At 45.0% G+C, this 17790-nt stretch overlaps 1 protein-coding gene across 4 annotated transcripts in view; it reads left to right on the top strand.

Moving 5' to 3' along the window:
- PER3 (period circadian clock 3) overlaps window positions 1–17790 on the top strand; it is a 61085-nt gene that overhangs the window by 21722 nt on the left and 21573 nt on the right. For 2 of the 4 annotated variants that reach the window (XM_021095271.1, XM_021095273.1), the window contains exons 10-16: window positions 785–890; window positions 1949–2080; window positions 2500–2626; window positions 8947–9079; window positions 9528–9652; window positions 9884–10054; window positions 17212–17454. In XM_021095271.1, the coding sequence (XP_020950930.1) occupies window positions 785–890; window positions 1949–2080; window positions 2500–2626; window positions 8947–9079; window positions 9528–9652; window positions 9884–10054; window positions 17212–17454 (1037 nt within the window). The remainder of the gene's footprint in view (window positions 1–784; window positions 891–1948; window positions 2081–2499; window positions 2627–8946; window positions 9080–9527; window positions 9653–9883; window positions 10055–17211; window positions 17455–17790) is intronic. The other 2 variants (XM_021095272.1, XM_021095274.1) reach the window with 1 other exon arrangement.

Below are 17790 nucleotides of genomic sequence, written 5' to 3' on the forward strand. Positions count from 1 at the left end.
TCACAACTGGGCTTCAGCTCAGGGAAAGGGGAGGGTATGGGGGGTGGGGGGCTTTGGGAACAGGGTGGGGGGGCCGTGTGAGGGTGGGGGGCTGCAGGTCAGTCTTCATGTTTGTGACAGCACAGGGCACTCCTATCACAGGGGGTCCCAAGCAAGCGTCAGTTCCTGCCTGTTCCTCTTTCTGTTAACGAATCTGCCTCACGCTGCGGTCAGGTGGCAGATGTACTGCTGTCGTCTCTAGATTCAGCTCTAGATTGAAAATGCTCTAGAATCAGGCTCTAAATAAGGCTGAAGATGCTGTGACAGCCCCATCGTCCCCGCTGGCGTGGGACATGGCATCATCTCTGTTACACAGCTGAAGGGACTGGGTACAAGGAGCCCAGATGTTCGGTGAACTTAAGGTCTCAAAATTTCTCACAAGCAGAAGGTTCCTCAGAACTCAGTAGGTTCATGTTAAATTTCGAGACCGGTGGTGGTCGAAGGTGTTTTAGTAGCTAAGGAGACTCCTTGTCACTGATCATGAACCTGCATAAATACAGTGCTAAACGTGGTTGAAAACTAGAGCCACAGAGAAACTTAAGAAGCCTCTCAATGGCTCCTTTGTTTCTTAGGACTTTCTCTACCTCCGTGAACAGAGTTTGGGCTTCGTATTTTCCATACTTGAAAGGTTGCTTTGTAAAAGCATAGATTTATTGTTTGATCCTTCTATTAAAAATCACTTCGGACTTCATTGCAAACGGATGTTTAAATGGCTTGACTCAATCTTTCACTTGGCATTTTGTAGGAGTCCACTAAATGAGGATGTTTTTGCCACCAGAATAAAAAAGATGAACAGTAATGACAAAGACATAACAGAATTACAAGAACAAATTCACAAACTTCTCTTACAGGTAAAGTGAGAGATTTTAAAAAACAAACGCACAATTCCGTAATCGTGTTCAATTTTTAACATTCAGCCTTGAAGTCACTTCACAAAAAGGAAACTGTGAGGAGAAAGAACTCCTTAGCCTCTACATTCCAGAAATTTTCGTCTTCCTCTTTTTGTTTTCAAATTAAATTTTGTCCTTCTAGTTTTCCTTTCTGTGTTAAATACACAGGACATTTTTGTAAGAACATTTGAAGATGGGAAACTGAGTCACAGGAAGTGATGAGACAGAGAAGTTATTTCTAAATGAGGGAACCCTCCTGGAACCCCAAGCGCTGCCAGTGTTGTGGCTTCAATATTTAAAAAAAAAAAAAAAATTACGGTTTTAAAGGTGGGGGGAGGGGTAACAGGGCTCAGAAAAAAATGGGAAAAACTACCACTGAAAGCAAACACCAAAGTGACTTCTACTAGAGATTCAATCAATCCACTTGTATTTCCTGATGGTATCCCTAAAACCGTTGGCCAGTAGTTTTCAAAATGCCTTTTATAAAGTCCCTAGGGTTCAGTAAGTATCTGCCGAGTTCTTAGGGGACAGTACGGCATATATTTATTGAATTTGTTCTGTCCATTCCCAACTCAGCCTAGAGTTTATCTTCATGTTTTGTTAAATTGATTTACTGTGGCAATTCCATTGTGGCCTAGAGGGTTAAGGATCCGGCATTGTCCCTGCTGTGGCTCGGGTCGCTGCCATGGCGCGAGTTTGATCCCTGACCAGGGAACGTCTGCATAGGAGCATGGCCCCCCAAATTTTATGTGCTATGCTATGGCTTTTAAAAAGTGTGTTGTTCTAGAAACACTAGACTAGGAAACTAGACTCAGCCCCTGAGATCTGCTGAGATGAGAGCGGAATGTCTTGTACGGCAGCATCAGGATTAGAGGAATCAACCTTCCAGCACCTCACTTAGGATTTCAGAAATCCCTGCCTTACCTTGTGCTGACTTTAGGGAGGCTCTGAGGTGGGTGGTGCAGTCTCTCCTCTGACTGCGGCGGAAGCCGTGGCTAAACAGGCCCCCTTGCTCGCAGCCAGTCCGCGGGGGGAGCCCGGCCGATGGCGGCTGCGGGAGCCTGGGAAGCAGCGGATCACCTGAGCATCCTGTGAGCCTCGCCTCTTCCAGCGGGTCCAGCGGGCGCTGCGAGGAGGAGCCCAGGGCAGCGGTGAGTGAGCCGACTTCGTCCTTTCCTGTCTGTGCTGCCGTCTGTGTGGTGCCCGTGCTGGTCCTGGGCCCCAGCACGTGTGGCTTCTTAGTGTTTGCCCTGGACCTGAAGACCCGACCCAATCATAGACATTCTCATCCATTTTCGTTTCGGAAAACTGTCAGAAGAAAATACTACACTTGGGGGTCGATGTCTGGGTCTGCCGTGCGCTTCCAGAAAATTGGCCTGTAGTGAGTCAGTCCCGTAAAGATTCACTTGTGCTCAGGAGCCGCGGCACCGAGGGACCAAATGAACGCTGTCACCACGCCCTTGGTCCTTAGGTCCCCGGAGAAACACAAGCTAAATGTACTCTGTTTCTGTATCTGCTAATGTGCCTTTTTATCATTTTTGAAACATGTTTTATGCTTCTTCTCCCTAAGTCGACTTTGCAGCAGGTCCACGCCAGTGTAGACAAAGTCAAGACTCCAGGTCAGCAGCTCTACAGCGAGTCAATGACCAAATCCCCAAAGAAGCAGGTGACGGGGACCCGCACAGCTGGGCCTGGTGGTGAGTCAGCAGGGCACCCCACCCCCACCCCCAGGTGCCCTCGGTAAGAAGCCACCCCCCTGGGCTGCTGCTCTTCAGACGGACCTGCCCCGATAACAAAAGTTACGGTGATGATAACAGTAAGGGCAGCAGCAGACGCTCTTCTGGAAGCTGAGTGGTGTTAGAACATGGAGCTCCCTTCATGGCTCAGTGGTTAATGAACCCAACTATGATCCATAAGTGTGCGGGTTCGATCCCTGGCCTCGCTCAGTGGGGTAAGGATCCGGCGTTGCCGTGGGCCTGGGGTGTAGGCCGCAGACGTGGCTCAGATCCCGCGTTGCCCTGGCTGTGGTGTAGGCTGGTAGCTGTAGCTTCGACCGACTGACCCCTAGACGCTTCTGAAAATACCAACAAATTTCATAGGTTTCTCCCCCACATGAGTTGTCCCTTAACCAAAAGGCGTAATTTCAGGATGCATTTCAGATAATGAAAGGTGCTAGAATGTTAATCCCTTCCTGTCCCTTCAAACAAGTGGGAAGGTTTGTGGCCTCCGTTGAATGGAAAGCTTGGCTTTTGTCTTGATTACATATTTTTTTTCTCAAATAAAATTTCTCCTCTGAGGTCAAGAATAGAATAATAATAAGAGTAGCTGTATTTTCCGGGACCTGACACGATTTCCACAACACACAAATCCCACGGCTGCTCGTGTAGACACTGCCATGGGGAGCCCGTGGGACGCCCTCCAGATAGAGCCAGCCCTGCCCTTTAGTTATGGGTTTTTTCCTACCTTTGCAGAGGGGTTCCATGTTCTGTTTGCTTCTTTTGCTGTAGATGTCAGGGCACAGATAGAAATGACAACTTTTTTGGTCCCTGCAACCATCAGGTCTCCTCCTGGAAAGGATTTATCTTAAGTGTCCTTCTTGCCGTCTTATTATCCTATGTCCTGGCAGAGGAAATTGTTTGGGGAGATTTCCGTCCTAAATTTCTAGGTGTTTTGTCCCTCGTCTGATCCCTCAGTGCTCCTCGCTGCCACCTCACATTTGTGCCACAGTTTTGCGTCCTGAGCTCTGTAATCTCGTCTCAGGGTAGAAATTCCTTCCTAACCTTCTTCTTTATTCAATTTCTTTTCATCTGCCATTGGTCTGATGACACCATTGGTACTGTTGTTTTAAAGGCTGCGTATTTTACACACACACACACACACACGTTGTATATACACACTCCGTCATTCAGCATCTTATAAAATTGAAGCTGTGCCTGCCTCTCTCTGCTTCCAGTGCTGTTTCAGAACCTGGAATTTCCTTACTGCTTAGATTTGACCAACACACATAGGATGTGACTTTGGGGGAGAAGGAAAATGTGTCACCATTTGGAATAACTTCAGGGAACTGAGCATCTTGATCTTATTAACATTTTAAGATCTCCACATTTAAAGAGCTAATTAAGAAAAATCCGTATTTACTGGAGAAATGAGACTGCAGCTAAAAGATAAAAATGTTCTAATTTAAATATTAGAAATTGAGCGGAGATACACACCAGTACTAAATTGTCTTTGTATACATCTCTTATTTAAAAAAATTTTTACTGTAGTCGATTTACAGTGTTCTCTCAATTTCTGCTGTACATCAGAGTGGCCCAGTTACACATATATGTACATTTTTTCTCACAGTATCTTCTGTCATGTTCTATCACACGTGATTGGACAGAGTTCCCTGTGCTGTGCAGCAGGACCTCATTGCTTATCCATTCTGAATGTAATAGTTTGCATCTAATAACCCCAAACTCCCCGTCCATCCCACTCCCTCTCCCTTGGCAACCAGAAGTCTGTTCTCTATGTCCGTGAGTTTGTTTCTGTTCTGCAGATGGGTTCGTTTGTGCCATATTTTAGATTCCACATAGAAGTGATATCATATGGTATTTGTCTTTCTCCTTCTGACTTACTTCACTCAGTATGAGAATCTCTAGTTGCATCCAAATATGGCATTATTTTGTTCTTTTTTCATGGCTGAGTAGTATTCCATTGTGTATACGTACCACATCTTCTTAATCCATTCATCTGTCAGTGGATGTTTAGGTTGTTTCCATGTCCTGGCTGTTGTGAATAGTGCTGCAGTGAGCATATGGGTACATGTACCTTTTTGAATGAACATTTCATCTGGATATATGCCCAGAGTGGGGTTGCTAGATCATATGGTCATTCTATGTTTAGTTTTCTGAGGAACCTCCATACTACTTTCCATAGTGGTTCTTTCAATTTATATTCCCACCAGCAGTATAGGAGGGTTCCCTTTTCTGTACACCCGCTCCAGCATTTGTTATTTGTAGATTTAATTATAGCCGTTCTGACGTCTATGAGGTTCATTGCAGTTTTGATGTATGCGTATCTTATATACAAGATGCAAGAGACAGCAAGAATGTAAGGTTTTAAGTTTATATGTTTTAAAATTTTTAAGACAATAACTAAGTAGGAGTTCTCTTCGTGGCTCAGCAGTTAGTAAACTCAACTAGGGTCCATGAGGTTGCAGGTTTGATCCCTGGCCTCTCTCAGTGGGTTAAGGATCTGGTGTTGCCATGAGCTGTGGTGTAGGTCGCAGACGCAGCTCAGATCTGGCGTGGCTGTGGTGTAGGCTGGCAGCCATAGCTCTGATTCGACCCCTAGCCTGGGAACCTCCATATGCCACGAGTATGGCCCTAAAAAGCAAAACAAACAAACAAACAAAAACCCCAAAAAAGAAAGAAAAAGTAAAGAACTAAGTAAACAGAAAAATACACCATGTTAATGGTTTGGATTACTCAATATTGCTAAGATGTTAATTCTCCCCAGTTTGATCAATACATTCAATGTAATCCCAATTAAGTGTTCATCAGGATTTTTTGCTGTTGTTGTAGACATCATTAAGCTGAACCCTGAGCTTATGTGAAAAGACAGAGGAACTAGACTAGCCAAAACTGTTTTGAAAAATGAAAACAGTATTAGAGGACTCACACCGCATGATTTCAGAATTTATTAGGAAGTTGCAATGATTAAGACAATGATATCAGTGAAAAGATAGGTCAGCAGACAGATTAGAGAGTCCAAAAATAGACTTTCACAAACAACAGTCGGTTTTGACAGAGGTGCAAGGTCAAGGCAATGCACAAAGGACAAAGTTTCCAACAAATGATATTTGGTGACTAGACATCCATCATACGTAAGGAAATGAACATGAATGTCACATATTATACAAGAATCACTTCAAAATTTACCATAGACCTAAATGTAGAACTTAAAACTATGCGCTTACTAATAAATTTCACCAAGAAGGTGAAAGACCGGCACACTGAAAACTATAAGATGTTAATGAAAGAAATGGAAAAAGACAAAAATAAATACAAAGATATATCTTACAGGAATTAGCATTGTACCAATGTCCATGCTTCCCAAATCAGTATACAGATTCAGTGAAATCCCTGTCAAAGTCCCAATGGCGTTTTTTTGACAGAAATAGCACAAGCCATCCTAAAATATATATGGAACCACAAAAAGTTCTGAATAACCAGAGTAATCTAGAGAGAGAATAAAACTGGAGGTATCATACTCCCAGATTTCAAACTACATTACAAAGCTACAGTAATCCAAACAGTATGGTACGGGCAAAATCACCAACACAGAGCAATGGACCAGAATAGAAAACCCAGAGATAAACCCGTGACTATGTGACCAGCTGATTTACAACAGAGGAGGTGAGAATACACAGAGGGGAAAAAACAGTCTCTTCAATAAGTGGTGCTGGGAAAAGAATGAAATTAGAACATTTTCTCACACCATATTACAAAAACTCAAAATTGATGAAAGACCTAAAGGTAAAACCAAAACCCATAAAACTCCTGGAAGAAAACACAGGCAGAACACTCTCAGACATACATGATAGCAGTATTTTGTTTGGATCTGTCTCCTAAGACCAAGGAAACAAAAGCAAAAATAAACAAATGGGACCTGATCAAACTTAAAAGTTTTTCACAGCAAAAGAAACCATCCTTGAAATAAATCGGCAACCTACAAAATGGGAGGAGATGTTTGCAAGTCATATATCTAATGAGGGGTTCATATCCAAAATATGTAAAGAGCTAATACAACTCAAGAACAGCAACAGCAACACCTGACTGTTCTCCAGAGAAGATACACAGATGTCCAGTAGGTACATGAAAAGTTGTTCAACATCCGACCACAGTGAAGAGTCACCTCACACCTGTCAGAAGGGCGGTCATCAAAAGGACAAGATCTAGTGAGTGTTGGCAAGGATGTGGAGAAGAGGGAACCCTCTTACACTGTTGGTGAGAATATAAGCTCAGGCAGCTACTGTGGAAAAAAGTATGGGCACTCCTCAAACAAATAAAAAGAAGACTGCCGTACGATCCAGCAGTCCCATTTATGAGTATTTACCTGAAGAAAATGGGAACGCCAACTGGAAAAGATTCAGCATTGTCACCTGCAGAATCAGGTACAATAATTAAGGTATGGAAGCAACCTAAGTGTGCATCTATGGATGATGGATAAAGAAGTGGGCACGTACAAAGATCAGAATGCTATTCGGATCTGGCATTGCCTTGGCTGTGGTGTAGGCCGATTCGACCCCTAGCCTGGAAACCTCCATATGCCCTGGGTGCGGCCCAAGAAAAAAAAAAGACAAAAATAAATAAATAAATTAAAAAAGAAAATCCTGCCCTGGACTTTTACAAAGTGTCAGGATCTCGAAGGACAAGGGGAGACCGGGGGTGGCGGGGGGAGGCATTTGACCACTGAAGTCACGCCGAGACCCTGACAGGCTCTTGGACCAGAAAGGGGACACGTAGTGGGAAAAGGGGAAATCCAGATGACCTGCAGCTCGGGGTGTCACTGACTTCCTAGGGTCCTTCCTCCCGCTCCGGTTGCATGAGCCGGGATGTGAGTAGAAGCCAGGTGAAGAGTGTGTGTGTGGGGGGGCGGCTCTGGACCATTTTTGTAAGCCTGTGACTACATCTTCAAGTCTAAGCTCTTTAAAAAGTAAAAGCAAAATTATGAGTGAAAGCTAAGCAGTCATTTTCCCACAATTCTCTGAAAATAGAGAGGGCTCTTCCAAGCAGCGAAAATAGCCTTTATTGATAATAACAATGGGGAGTTCCCCAGCGGCCCAGTGGGCTAAGGGTCTGGTGTTGTTACTGCAGTGGCTCAGATTCGATCTCTGCCCAAGGAACTTCCACATCCTGCAGGCAAGGCCAAAATAATAGCAACAGCAGCAGTAGCTAATATTTCTCATTCACCCTCTCAACAGCAATCACGTAATTATTTCCTTGCGTTGCTTGAAAATGTAGCTGTTCCCTGAAACCTGCTTGGTCTCCGTGACACAAGTCCCTCGCAGGCTGTCTCATCTTTCTAGCCACGTCTCCTTTCCTGGCCCATATGCTCCTCTGCCGAAAGTTCAAGTTCTTCAGCACTCCAGCCTGAGGGCTTTCTTCCTCTCTCTGTACCTCTGCTATCCAGTATGGTAGCCACCAGCCGCCTTTGGCAATTTAAATTCTAATTAATGAGAAATACAGAGAGTTTGAGGTTTCGTTTTTCAGTTGCTCTGACCACACATCGGTGCTTAGTCCCTGCGTGTGCTGTTGCCCAGCACGCCGGTCCGCCCAGGTCAAGGACAGCTCCGTCCTCGTAGGAGGGTCTGTTGGACACCAGTTGAGCGGAGGCAGTTCTGTGCACTTCCCATTGCAACACATAAGCACACGGTGTCTGTCACCCCCAGTGACACCCAGACCCGCCAGTTCAGGTAGTGACGTCGTAAAGATCCCAGTCAGCCTCTCACTGTGGTTTTGTTCCCTGATGGTCTGTGCATGAAGCATTTGTTTCGCTCCCTTTTTAAAGAGATACAAATGTGATTATTCGTATTGTCGTTGTTCTATGTGGTATCTCTTCACATCAGTGCATTTAGATCTCAGTTTATTTTTATTTTTAAGAACATTTTTATGGCCCTACTTATGGCATATGGAAGTTCCCAGGCAGGCCAGGGGGGCAAGTCCGAGCTGCCGCTGCCAACCTACGGCACAGCCACAGCAACTCTGGATCTGAACTGCATCTGCAACTTACACCACAGCTCACCAGATCCTTAACCCACTGAGCGAGGCCAGGGATCAAACCCACATCGTCACAGAGACCACATCAGGTCCTTAACCTGCTGAGCCACAGAAGGAGCTCCTGAGCTCTTTTTTCATAGCTACATAATATCGACTGTCTGTATCCTAAAATACCCTGATCTAACTTTGCAGACCAAGTGTATGTTCTCGCATAAACGGTGTTTTTAATCACACATCCTTTCCTTCTCTGTCAGGTGAGCAGGAGGCCTTTTCTTCCTTCCAGACCTTGAAAAATGATCGCATGTGCACCGAGTCGTGTGAGGATTTGGAAACGGATCAACACAGCCCATCCTATCAGCAGATTAACTGTATTGATAGTGTTATCAGGTGTGAGGCACGAGTTTGGGTAACATGTTAGTTTTTCTGGAAGCATAGGTTGTCATTCTGGAGCCTTTCTGTCATTTTTAAGGGCTGGCGTCTTGATTTTTCGCTAGAAATCAGTAGATACCTATTGCCTACAATTTACAGGAAAGGGGGCATTTCAGGGGTCCAGTTAGGGATGCAGAGAAGATGCCCCCTTCCTTCGAAGGAGCTGTGGTGTGGCTGAGGAGACGAGCCCGATGCTCGTAGAAATGAGCAGTCGAGCATCAGTTCAAGACCCGCATGAGGGGGGGTCACCACCCCGGGAGGCGGGCTGGGCTAGGCAGGGGGGACGTCACCCAAGAAGAAGGTGACGCTTCCCCAGACAGAAGTGGGGTGAGAAAAGCCAGACCAGGGGAGTGGCCAGTCCGGGGGCAGAGAGAGAACCGCGCGAGCAGAAGTTATGTCGCTTCAGGTTCCTGAAGAGCCACGACATGCCAGCTCTGAAGAGAAAGTGCAGGTCCTATACAAACACAGCGTCCTCCTCCTCGGGAGAAGACGGACCAAACCCCGGAGCAGGCGAGGCCCCGGCGCAGCCAGGTGACGGCAGCGCCCTTCGTAGTTAGATCAAGAGCCACCCTCTCTGTTCCTCTTTAATGGTTCGCCTTGAATTATTTCATTGTAATCACAGGCAATCCTAGTGTCTTCCTGCCTCTTTACGACCCATAGGCTTTAACTTGTCGGCTATGTCTGTCTGCAAACCTTTGGGGTCTTTGGTGTGAGTTTCCTGTTGGGAATTTTCCTTTTCACTGTGAGTTGCTCTTGCATCAGCAGCTGCTTCTCGGATCCCAGCCACGCCTGCATCAGGAGTGCCAGCCACCGGGTGGCCCATAGACGCCGTGGGAGGGGCTCCAGGGCCCGTGGACACCACGGCTCTGGACCTGGACGTGAGCCAGAGCAGTGACTGCAGCACCATTGTCCACATCCTGCCACCAGAGTCAGGTACCAGGCCTCCTTTACTTGAAAATATACTCAGAGTTCCTGCTGTGGCCCAGCAGGGTAAGAACCTGACTGCAGCGGCTTGGGTCTCCATGGAGGTGAGGGTTCCGGCGCTGGCCTGATGCAGTGGCTTAAAAGATCTCGTGTTCCACGGCCATGGCGTCAGTCACAGCTGCAGCTCAGATTCAGTCCCTGGCCCAGGAACTTCCATATGCGTGGGTACAGCCACAAAAAAGAAAAGAAAATATACTCAGTGGGAAATACACCCTTGTGAGAAGACAAGTCGAGTCATGACTTCTCAATCCTAAGCATCTTTTTTCTTTCTTTAAGTCAGGTCAGGTGTTGCTGGGAATGTCGTCACATTTATATTGGTCACATATTCGGGACTATATTTCTTAGTTATGTCATTTGCCAGTGAATTCTTTGGACACACATGAAGCACAGGTGGTTCCTGACCCGCAGTGGGAAGTACTCAGTGAGCACGAGCTGTTCTTAGTCGGGGGTTGAGGGCATCGCCATGGTCACTTGGCGGCTGACCTTGACGAAGGTTTCAAACTTGGGCTATACTTGTGACTGCGCATCTCACATGCATGTTCAAGTTTTGTCTGATAACAATGAGGGGAGCATATTTGAAACTCGCTTGCTTTTTTGCTTTTTAATTTTATTTTTATTTATTTTTTATGTTTTGCTTTTTCGGGCCGCACCCTCTGCATATGGAGGTTCCCAGGCTAGGGGAATAGGAGCTATGGCTGCTGGCCTACACCACAGCCACAGCAACACAGGCTCCAAGCTGTGTCTGCGACCTACACCGCAGCTCACGGCCCCGCCGGATCCTTAACCACTGAGGGAGGCCAGGGATTGAACCCGCAACCTCATGGTTCCTCGTCGGCTTCGTTTCTACTGAGCCACGACGGAAACTCCAGAAACTCACTTTCTTTAACAACATGATGACTCAGGAAATTATTCCGAGGTCTTCATTCCTTTTTACTGTCACCTGTCTTTTTGGCTTTTGCATTATTCATAAGGATTTGGTAGGTAAAGAAATGGTGGGAAACATGTCAAATCAGGTTTTTGGATTATGTCTAATTTATCTTTGCCAGTCTTCAGTGGCCTCTAGGTAAACATGCATGGAGCTGTCACGCTGAACCCCTCCCTGCTCTTAGTTCGTCATATAAATCAACTGAGTTAATCCTCACAATGCCCTCTGAGATGGAGAGTTCACGTATATCATCAGGTGGGCCCTGGATTGGTGGGAAAGGCCAGAGGCACAACTGCTGTGGGATTAGATTCTGTTGCTGATTAGCCTCAGGTAGAGGCTTATCGAGCCAGTCCCTCGGGACCAGAGCAGATGCGTATTTTGTAGGCACCTGTCCTAAGTGGCGTGGATCCCTCCGTGCACATGAGGCTGTCAGTGACACAGCCCATGCAGGGTCGTGGCTCGCCTAACATGGAAAAAGCTCTTTTTCTGACTGTGCCACTGTGCTTGATGTGCCCTGGTCTTATGTTACTCTTTTGAAAGAATTTACACTGAAATCTTTATGCTTTCATTTAAGGAATAAGGGATGTTGCCTGATTCTCATTCCTCCTGATCTCAAACCAGTCCCAGCATCTGCACATCCACGTCTTTATTCTAAGGAGAAAACACAGAATCAGAGCCCAGGTGTTCTGGAATGGCACCTGTCTTTGCGTTCCAAGAACCCCATGTTCCTAGAGTTTACACCCTGTTCTAATAGTGAGTCGAGTCTGAGCACCATGACTGCAAATGCATTTCCCTGCAAGCTACTACTTGCCTTTTCTGTATGGGACAGTCAAGGCACAGACAGGTTAAGTAGCAGCTTGCGCAGAGTCACACAGCAAACAGATGATGAGAGAGATGCTAAACTGACAGTTAGTCTCCAGAAACCATTCCCGTTACAGGTATGTTTGAATCTCTAGCAGGATCAGTGGAGTATGAGATACAAAGATTCGCTAAAAAGCCAAGAGATCAATTAGAATGTCATTTAAAAAAATACTCAAATAATCCAAAAGAAGGACAGGAAAGGGAGAATGGAGCAACAGCAGCAGCAACAACAGCAAAACAGGGAACCTGTCAAACCAATAAAAGAATATCTCTAAAGCCAACTAAAACTATAATGACATAAAATGGACTAAACATTTCAATTAGGAGGCAGAAGTTGTCAGAACATATAAATAAATCAAGACCCAACTATGTGTCTACAAAGCACAGTTTAAATATAAACTCATAAATGGATTGAGAATAATTAGATGTGGAAAGGTGTATAATCTGAACCACACACCTAAGAAGGCTGAGTGCCTGTGTAAACAATAGGTTTCGAGACAGTCTCTGGAGTTCTCAGTGTGGCTCAGTGGGTTAAGGACCTGACTAGTATCCATGAGGATGTGGCTCCAATCCCTGGCCTCCCTCAGTGAGTTAAGGATCTGGCTTTGGCATGAGCGGCGGCAGAGGTCGCAGATGCAGCTCAGACCCAGTGTGGCTCTGGCTGTGGTGTAGGCCTGCAGCTGCAGCTCCAATTCCACCCCTGGCCAGGGAACTTCCAAATGCTGTGGTTGTAGCTGCAAAAAGTAAAAAAAAGGCACGAGTATAACAAGAGACATGTCATTATGACGAAGCAGTCAGTTCCTCAGGAAGACAAAACAAATGTAAATGTGTTTTCACCCATATCAGAGCTTCAAAAATATGAAGCAAAAACTGAGAGGTCTTTGCGTAAGTGTAGTTGAAGAGTTTTAACACCCCTCTCTGCAAGTGATAGAACATCTATAGACAAGAACGGTGGCCTGAGCAGGGCCAAGGTCAGCCGCCTTGACCTTGCTGACATTTAACCCAGTAACTGCGCTGCATGTGTTCTTTGCAGGTGTACTGATACGCTCACTGAGATATAAAGTAGGTTGGTCTGTAATACACGCCTCAAATTTGAAATAATTGATGTTGTACAAATGACACCCTTTGGCTCGAGGTGATTTCATTATAAACCAATAAAAATAAGGCATTTGTAAAGAAATTAATAATTTGCTTAGATTGCAGAGAAAAATCTCAAATCAGAGATCTAAAGTTCTGCTTTAAGAAACTAGCCAAAAAAAAAAAAAAAGCATGTAGAAGGAGGGAAACAACAGAGATAAAAGCAGAAATCAACAAAATAGAAAACAGACAAAAGAGAAAATAAAAGCTAAAAGTTGCTTCTCTGCAGAGGTGAACATAAATTGGATAAACCGTTATACCAGGACCACACAGTTTTGATTCCTGTGGTTTTATAGTAAGTCTTGAAATCAGGTGGTGTAGATTCTCCAGCAGTGCTCTTTTTCAAGATTGCTTTCAGGAGTTCCGGTCGTAGCTCCACAGAAACAAATCTGACGAGCATCCATGAGGACGCAGGTTCGATCCCTGGCCTCGCTCATTGGGTTAAGGATCCGGCGTTGCCATGAGCTCTGGTGTAGGTCGCACATGCACGGCTCGGATCTGGCATGGCTGTGGCTGTGGTGTAGACCAGCAGCTACAGCTCCGATTCGACCCCTAGCCTGGGAACCTCCATATGCTGCAGGCGCGGCCCTAAAAAGACAAAATAATAATAATAATAATAAATACGGAGTCCTGCAGTCCATGAACCTGCTGTATCTGTTCATCGATTTAGACAGTCTTAAATCTCTCACAGTAAATATCTGACAGTTTTCAGCATGCAGATCTGACGTATCTCCCGTCAAGTGTTAACTTCGAGTATCTCATATCATATCATAGGATTGTTTTACTGTCAGTTTCTAATTGTTTGTTTCTACCACATAGAAATAGAATTGACTTTCATATGTTAATATTTTATTCTATAGCCTCGCTAAACTCACTTATTAGTTCTAATAACTTGTTGTAGATTCCATAGGGTTTTCTACATGTATGATCATATCTATGGAAGTAAGTTTTACTTCATCTTTTTGATCTGTTTTTCTTATTGCACTGGCTAGAACCTGTGATAAACGTTGAATAAAAGTTTCTAGAATAACTATTCTTATGTTTTTCCTGATCTCGGAGGGAAGACACTAGTTATGTTAGTTCTAGGTTTTTCATAGATGCATTTTTTAAAGTTTTTAAAAAGACTTTTTTGGGGGGCCGCACCTGAGGCATATGGAAGTTCCCAGGCCAGGGATCCACAGGAAGCTGCAGCTGCCAGCCTAGGCCACAGCCACAGCAATGCCAGGTCCTTAATCCATTGATCGAGGCCAGGGACTGAACCTGCATCCCCATGGGTACTAGTCAGATTCATTTACACTGAGCCACGGCAGGAATTTGTAGATGTGTTTTATTCAACTGAGTACATTTCCTTCTGTTCCTGATTTTCCACAAATCTTTAAATTCAGAAATGGATGCTAGATTTTGTCACATCTCTCTGTATTTACTGAGGCAATCATACTATTTTTCTTCTTTTTTTTTTTTTTTTTTTTTTTTTGGTCTTTTGTCTTTTGTCTTTTTAGGGCCGCACCTGTGGCATATGGAGGTTCCCAGGCTAGGGGTCGAATCATAGCTACAGCTGCCAGCCTACACCACAGCCACAGCAACGCAGGATCCGAGCCATGTCTATAGCTACACCACACCTCACTGCAATGCCACATCCTTAACCCACTGAGCGAGGTCAGAGATTGAACCTGCGTCCTCAAGGATCCTAGGCAAGTTTGTTACCACTGAGCCAGGACGGCCACTCCAGTAGCTGTTGTCTTTGAAAGAGATGTATCCCTTTAAGCTCTTCCAGTGCTTTTTGTTCCCTTCATTTGCTGTCATTCTCCTTTTGCCCGAGAGTATAATTTCTTGTCTCTTGTAGTACCAGTCCAGGAGTGACCAATTCTTTGCATTTTCGAATGTCTGAAAATGTCTATCTTTCACCTCCGTGTTTTAAAGATCTTTCAGCAGAGCGTATAATTCTAGTTGACAGTTTTTATCTTCCAGGACCTTAAAGATGCTGCTTCACTGTCTCCTCATTTGCCTTGTTGTTGACGAGATCTGCTGTCGTTCATAACGTGTGCACGGCTTCCCTCGAGCTGTTTCTGAGCGTTTCTCTGTCACTGATTCCAGCACCTTGGTTGTGGTGTTTCCACGATGTACTGTTCTTTACAGTTTTTGTGCTTAGAGTTCATTGAGCTTCTTGAATTTGTGGGTGTGCAGTGTTCAACAAATTGAAAACATTTCTTTCCCTATTTTCAAGATATTTTTCCTGCTTCCTCTTCTTCTGGGACTCCAATTGTATGTTTTTAGGCCACTTGAAATTATCTCACGGTCCAATGATGCTCTGGTTATTTAAGTCTGTTTTCATAGTTTTAGGTCTTGTTTCATTTTGGGACAGTCTCTATTGCTTTGTCTTCAAGTTCACTCGTATTTTCTAGTGCCATATATAATCTGTTATTATTTCCATTTAGTGTATTTTCCATCTCACATATTATAGTTTTCATTTCCACAAGTTCTGTTTGGGTCTTTTTTTAAATATGTCTTCCATGTCTCCACAGAGCATGTTGAATCTTCCCTGTGTCTGTATGGAATACAGTATAGTAACCCTTAATGGCCCCATCTGCGAATTCTAACATCTCTGCCAGCCCAGGGTTGCTTGGTTAATTTTCCTCCTTGTCGTGGGTGGTATTTTCCAGCTTCTTTGACTACTAGATACTGTGAATGGGCACCGAATAGCTCTGCCTTCCTGGAAACACGGCTGGGCTGCATTCTGGGACCCGCTAAGCTGTGCCATGGAAAGAGACTGGTCTTTTCAGGCTTTGCTTTTACACTTTGTCGGGACCAGAGCAGTGGACAGTAGGCTGAATTCTTCTCTGCCGCTGGGGAGAGTGATCTGCCAGGGCCCGCCTTGCTGCTCAGAAACCTCAGGGCTCCACGTGTCTTCTGTCCCTCAGGTGTCACTCTCCTGTGCTGCCTGCTGTTCACTGTCTCGAAACGTGCTTTCATGTGTTTGTCATGGAGTGGGGACCAGCCCAGCCACACCACCTCAGCACCAGTCGGCAGGGGAGAGGCAGGATAAAATCTTTTGTACCTGGAAGAAGTGACATTTTAGAAGCAGCTCACATCTACCTGTAAATGCTTACTTTGGCAAACAGTGGACTATACCCAGAGTGGGATCCTGTGCGAGGTACAGGGAGGGATATTGTCAGATGAAAAACCACGTGCAGGCCAGTCTACAAGACGATACGCCTTTCGGGTCAAAAGTGGGGGTGTGAGGAACAAGAATCGACCTTCGTTCTTATTTATAGATACGTCAAGAAAGTAGACATCCTGCTGCGGAGTGCTGGGAACTCTGTCTGGTCACTTATGAAGGAGCAGGATAAAGGGAGAAAAAAGCATGTGTACACGTATATGTGACTGGGTCCCCTTGCTGCCCAGTAGAAAAAATAATAATGTATTGGGGACATAAAAAAATAATAATAAAAAAAGAAAGTAGATAAAATAAGAGAATAAAAGAAATGGATTTCTGTGGGGAGAATAAACGAGCACTAGGCAGACAGTGGGCAGAGATGGGACAAAATCTACTGTCTTTCTGATACAGGTTGGTTTTTCAACCATACGGATACATGTCATATAAAAAACTGCAAAGATAAATTTTTGAAGAATCCAGGGAGATAGAAAAATATTTACAACAGGAGTACCTGTCGTGGCTCAGTGGTTAACAAATCCGACTAGAACTTACGGGATTGCCGGTTCGAGCCCTGGCCTTGCTCAGTGGGCTAAGGATCCGACGTTGCCATGAGCTGTGGTGTAGGTCGCAGACGCGGCTCGGATCCCACTTTGCTGTGGCTCTGGCATAGGCCAGTGGCTACAGCTCCGATTCAACCCCTAGCCTGGGGACCTCCATATGCCCCAAGTGAGGCCCTAGAAAGACAGAAAAAGAAAACTGTTTACAACAAATACAAGGTTTAAATACATAAGTTTGCACATTGAGTATTAAAACTCTGTTAAATGTATGCACAGTTCTGGAAAACGTGTATTCAGGTGGACAGGAAGTATAAAGGCAGAAAATTAAAAACGTATTTGCTAGGTTGATGAAGGTTTTATGTTCCAGCTGTTGTAATGATTGTAAAACTTACTGAAAGGCAGTTAAATTCGTGAAGATAAGTGAATGCGTAATGGTGGTAGGTGTTAAATCTGTCTTCTTCCACTTGAGCAGAATTGACTGCAGCAGTGGATGGAACCCCAGCCTGTGAGCCCTGGACCCTTAACAGACACCCGGCTCCACTGCTCCCAGAAGACTTTAAACACAGAGGCCTCACAGAGGCTGTCCCGTCGGCCCACATGCAGAAGGAAGAGCAGAGTTACGTGGATAAATTCCGGGAAAAGGTTCCGTCATCACCCTACAGCCTCTGTCTTCAGCAGGAAAACGGAGGCAAAACGAAATATGCACATGGGCAAGGTAGTTAGTTTTTTAAAAATATATTCCATTTATCAACAGAGTCATCGAATTTACAAATCATGGGTGAGGACTGGGCGGAGGGACCTGCAGGAGTTTTGCTTGGTAGCAGCTGACTGAGAGCTGCTGCAGTAAGTTTACACCGGCCATTCCCTCTCGGGGCTCTTTCTTAGATCCTGGATCTGAGGCGCTCGTTTTGTAGGAAACTGATTGAGAGATGCCGAAATAAGTTTATTTTGTAGCAACAGCTTGTATCCAGGATCTCGTGCATCTTTTTAGAGTGACTTTTTGTCATCCGTGTCGTAGTCACAGTTACCGTTGGCAAATGTGTAATCCACC

Source organism: Sus scrofa, chromosome 6 (assembly GCF_000003025.6).
Source record: "Sus scrofa isolate TJ Tabasco breed Duroc chromosome 6, Sscrofa11.1, whole genome shotgun sequence".
NCBI lineage: Eukaryota > Metazoa > Chordata > Mammalia > Artiodactyla > Suidae > Sus > Sus scrofa.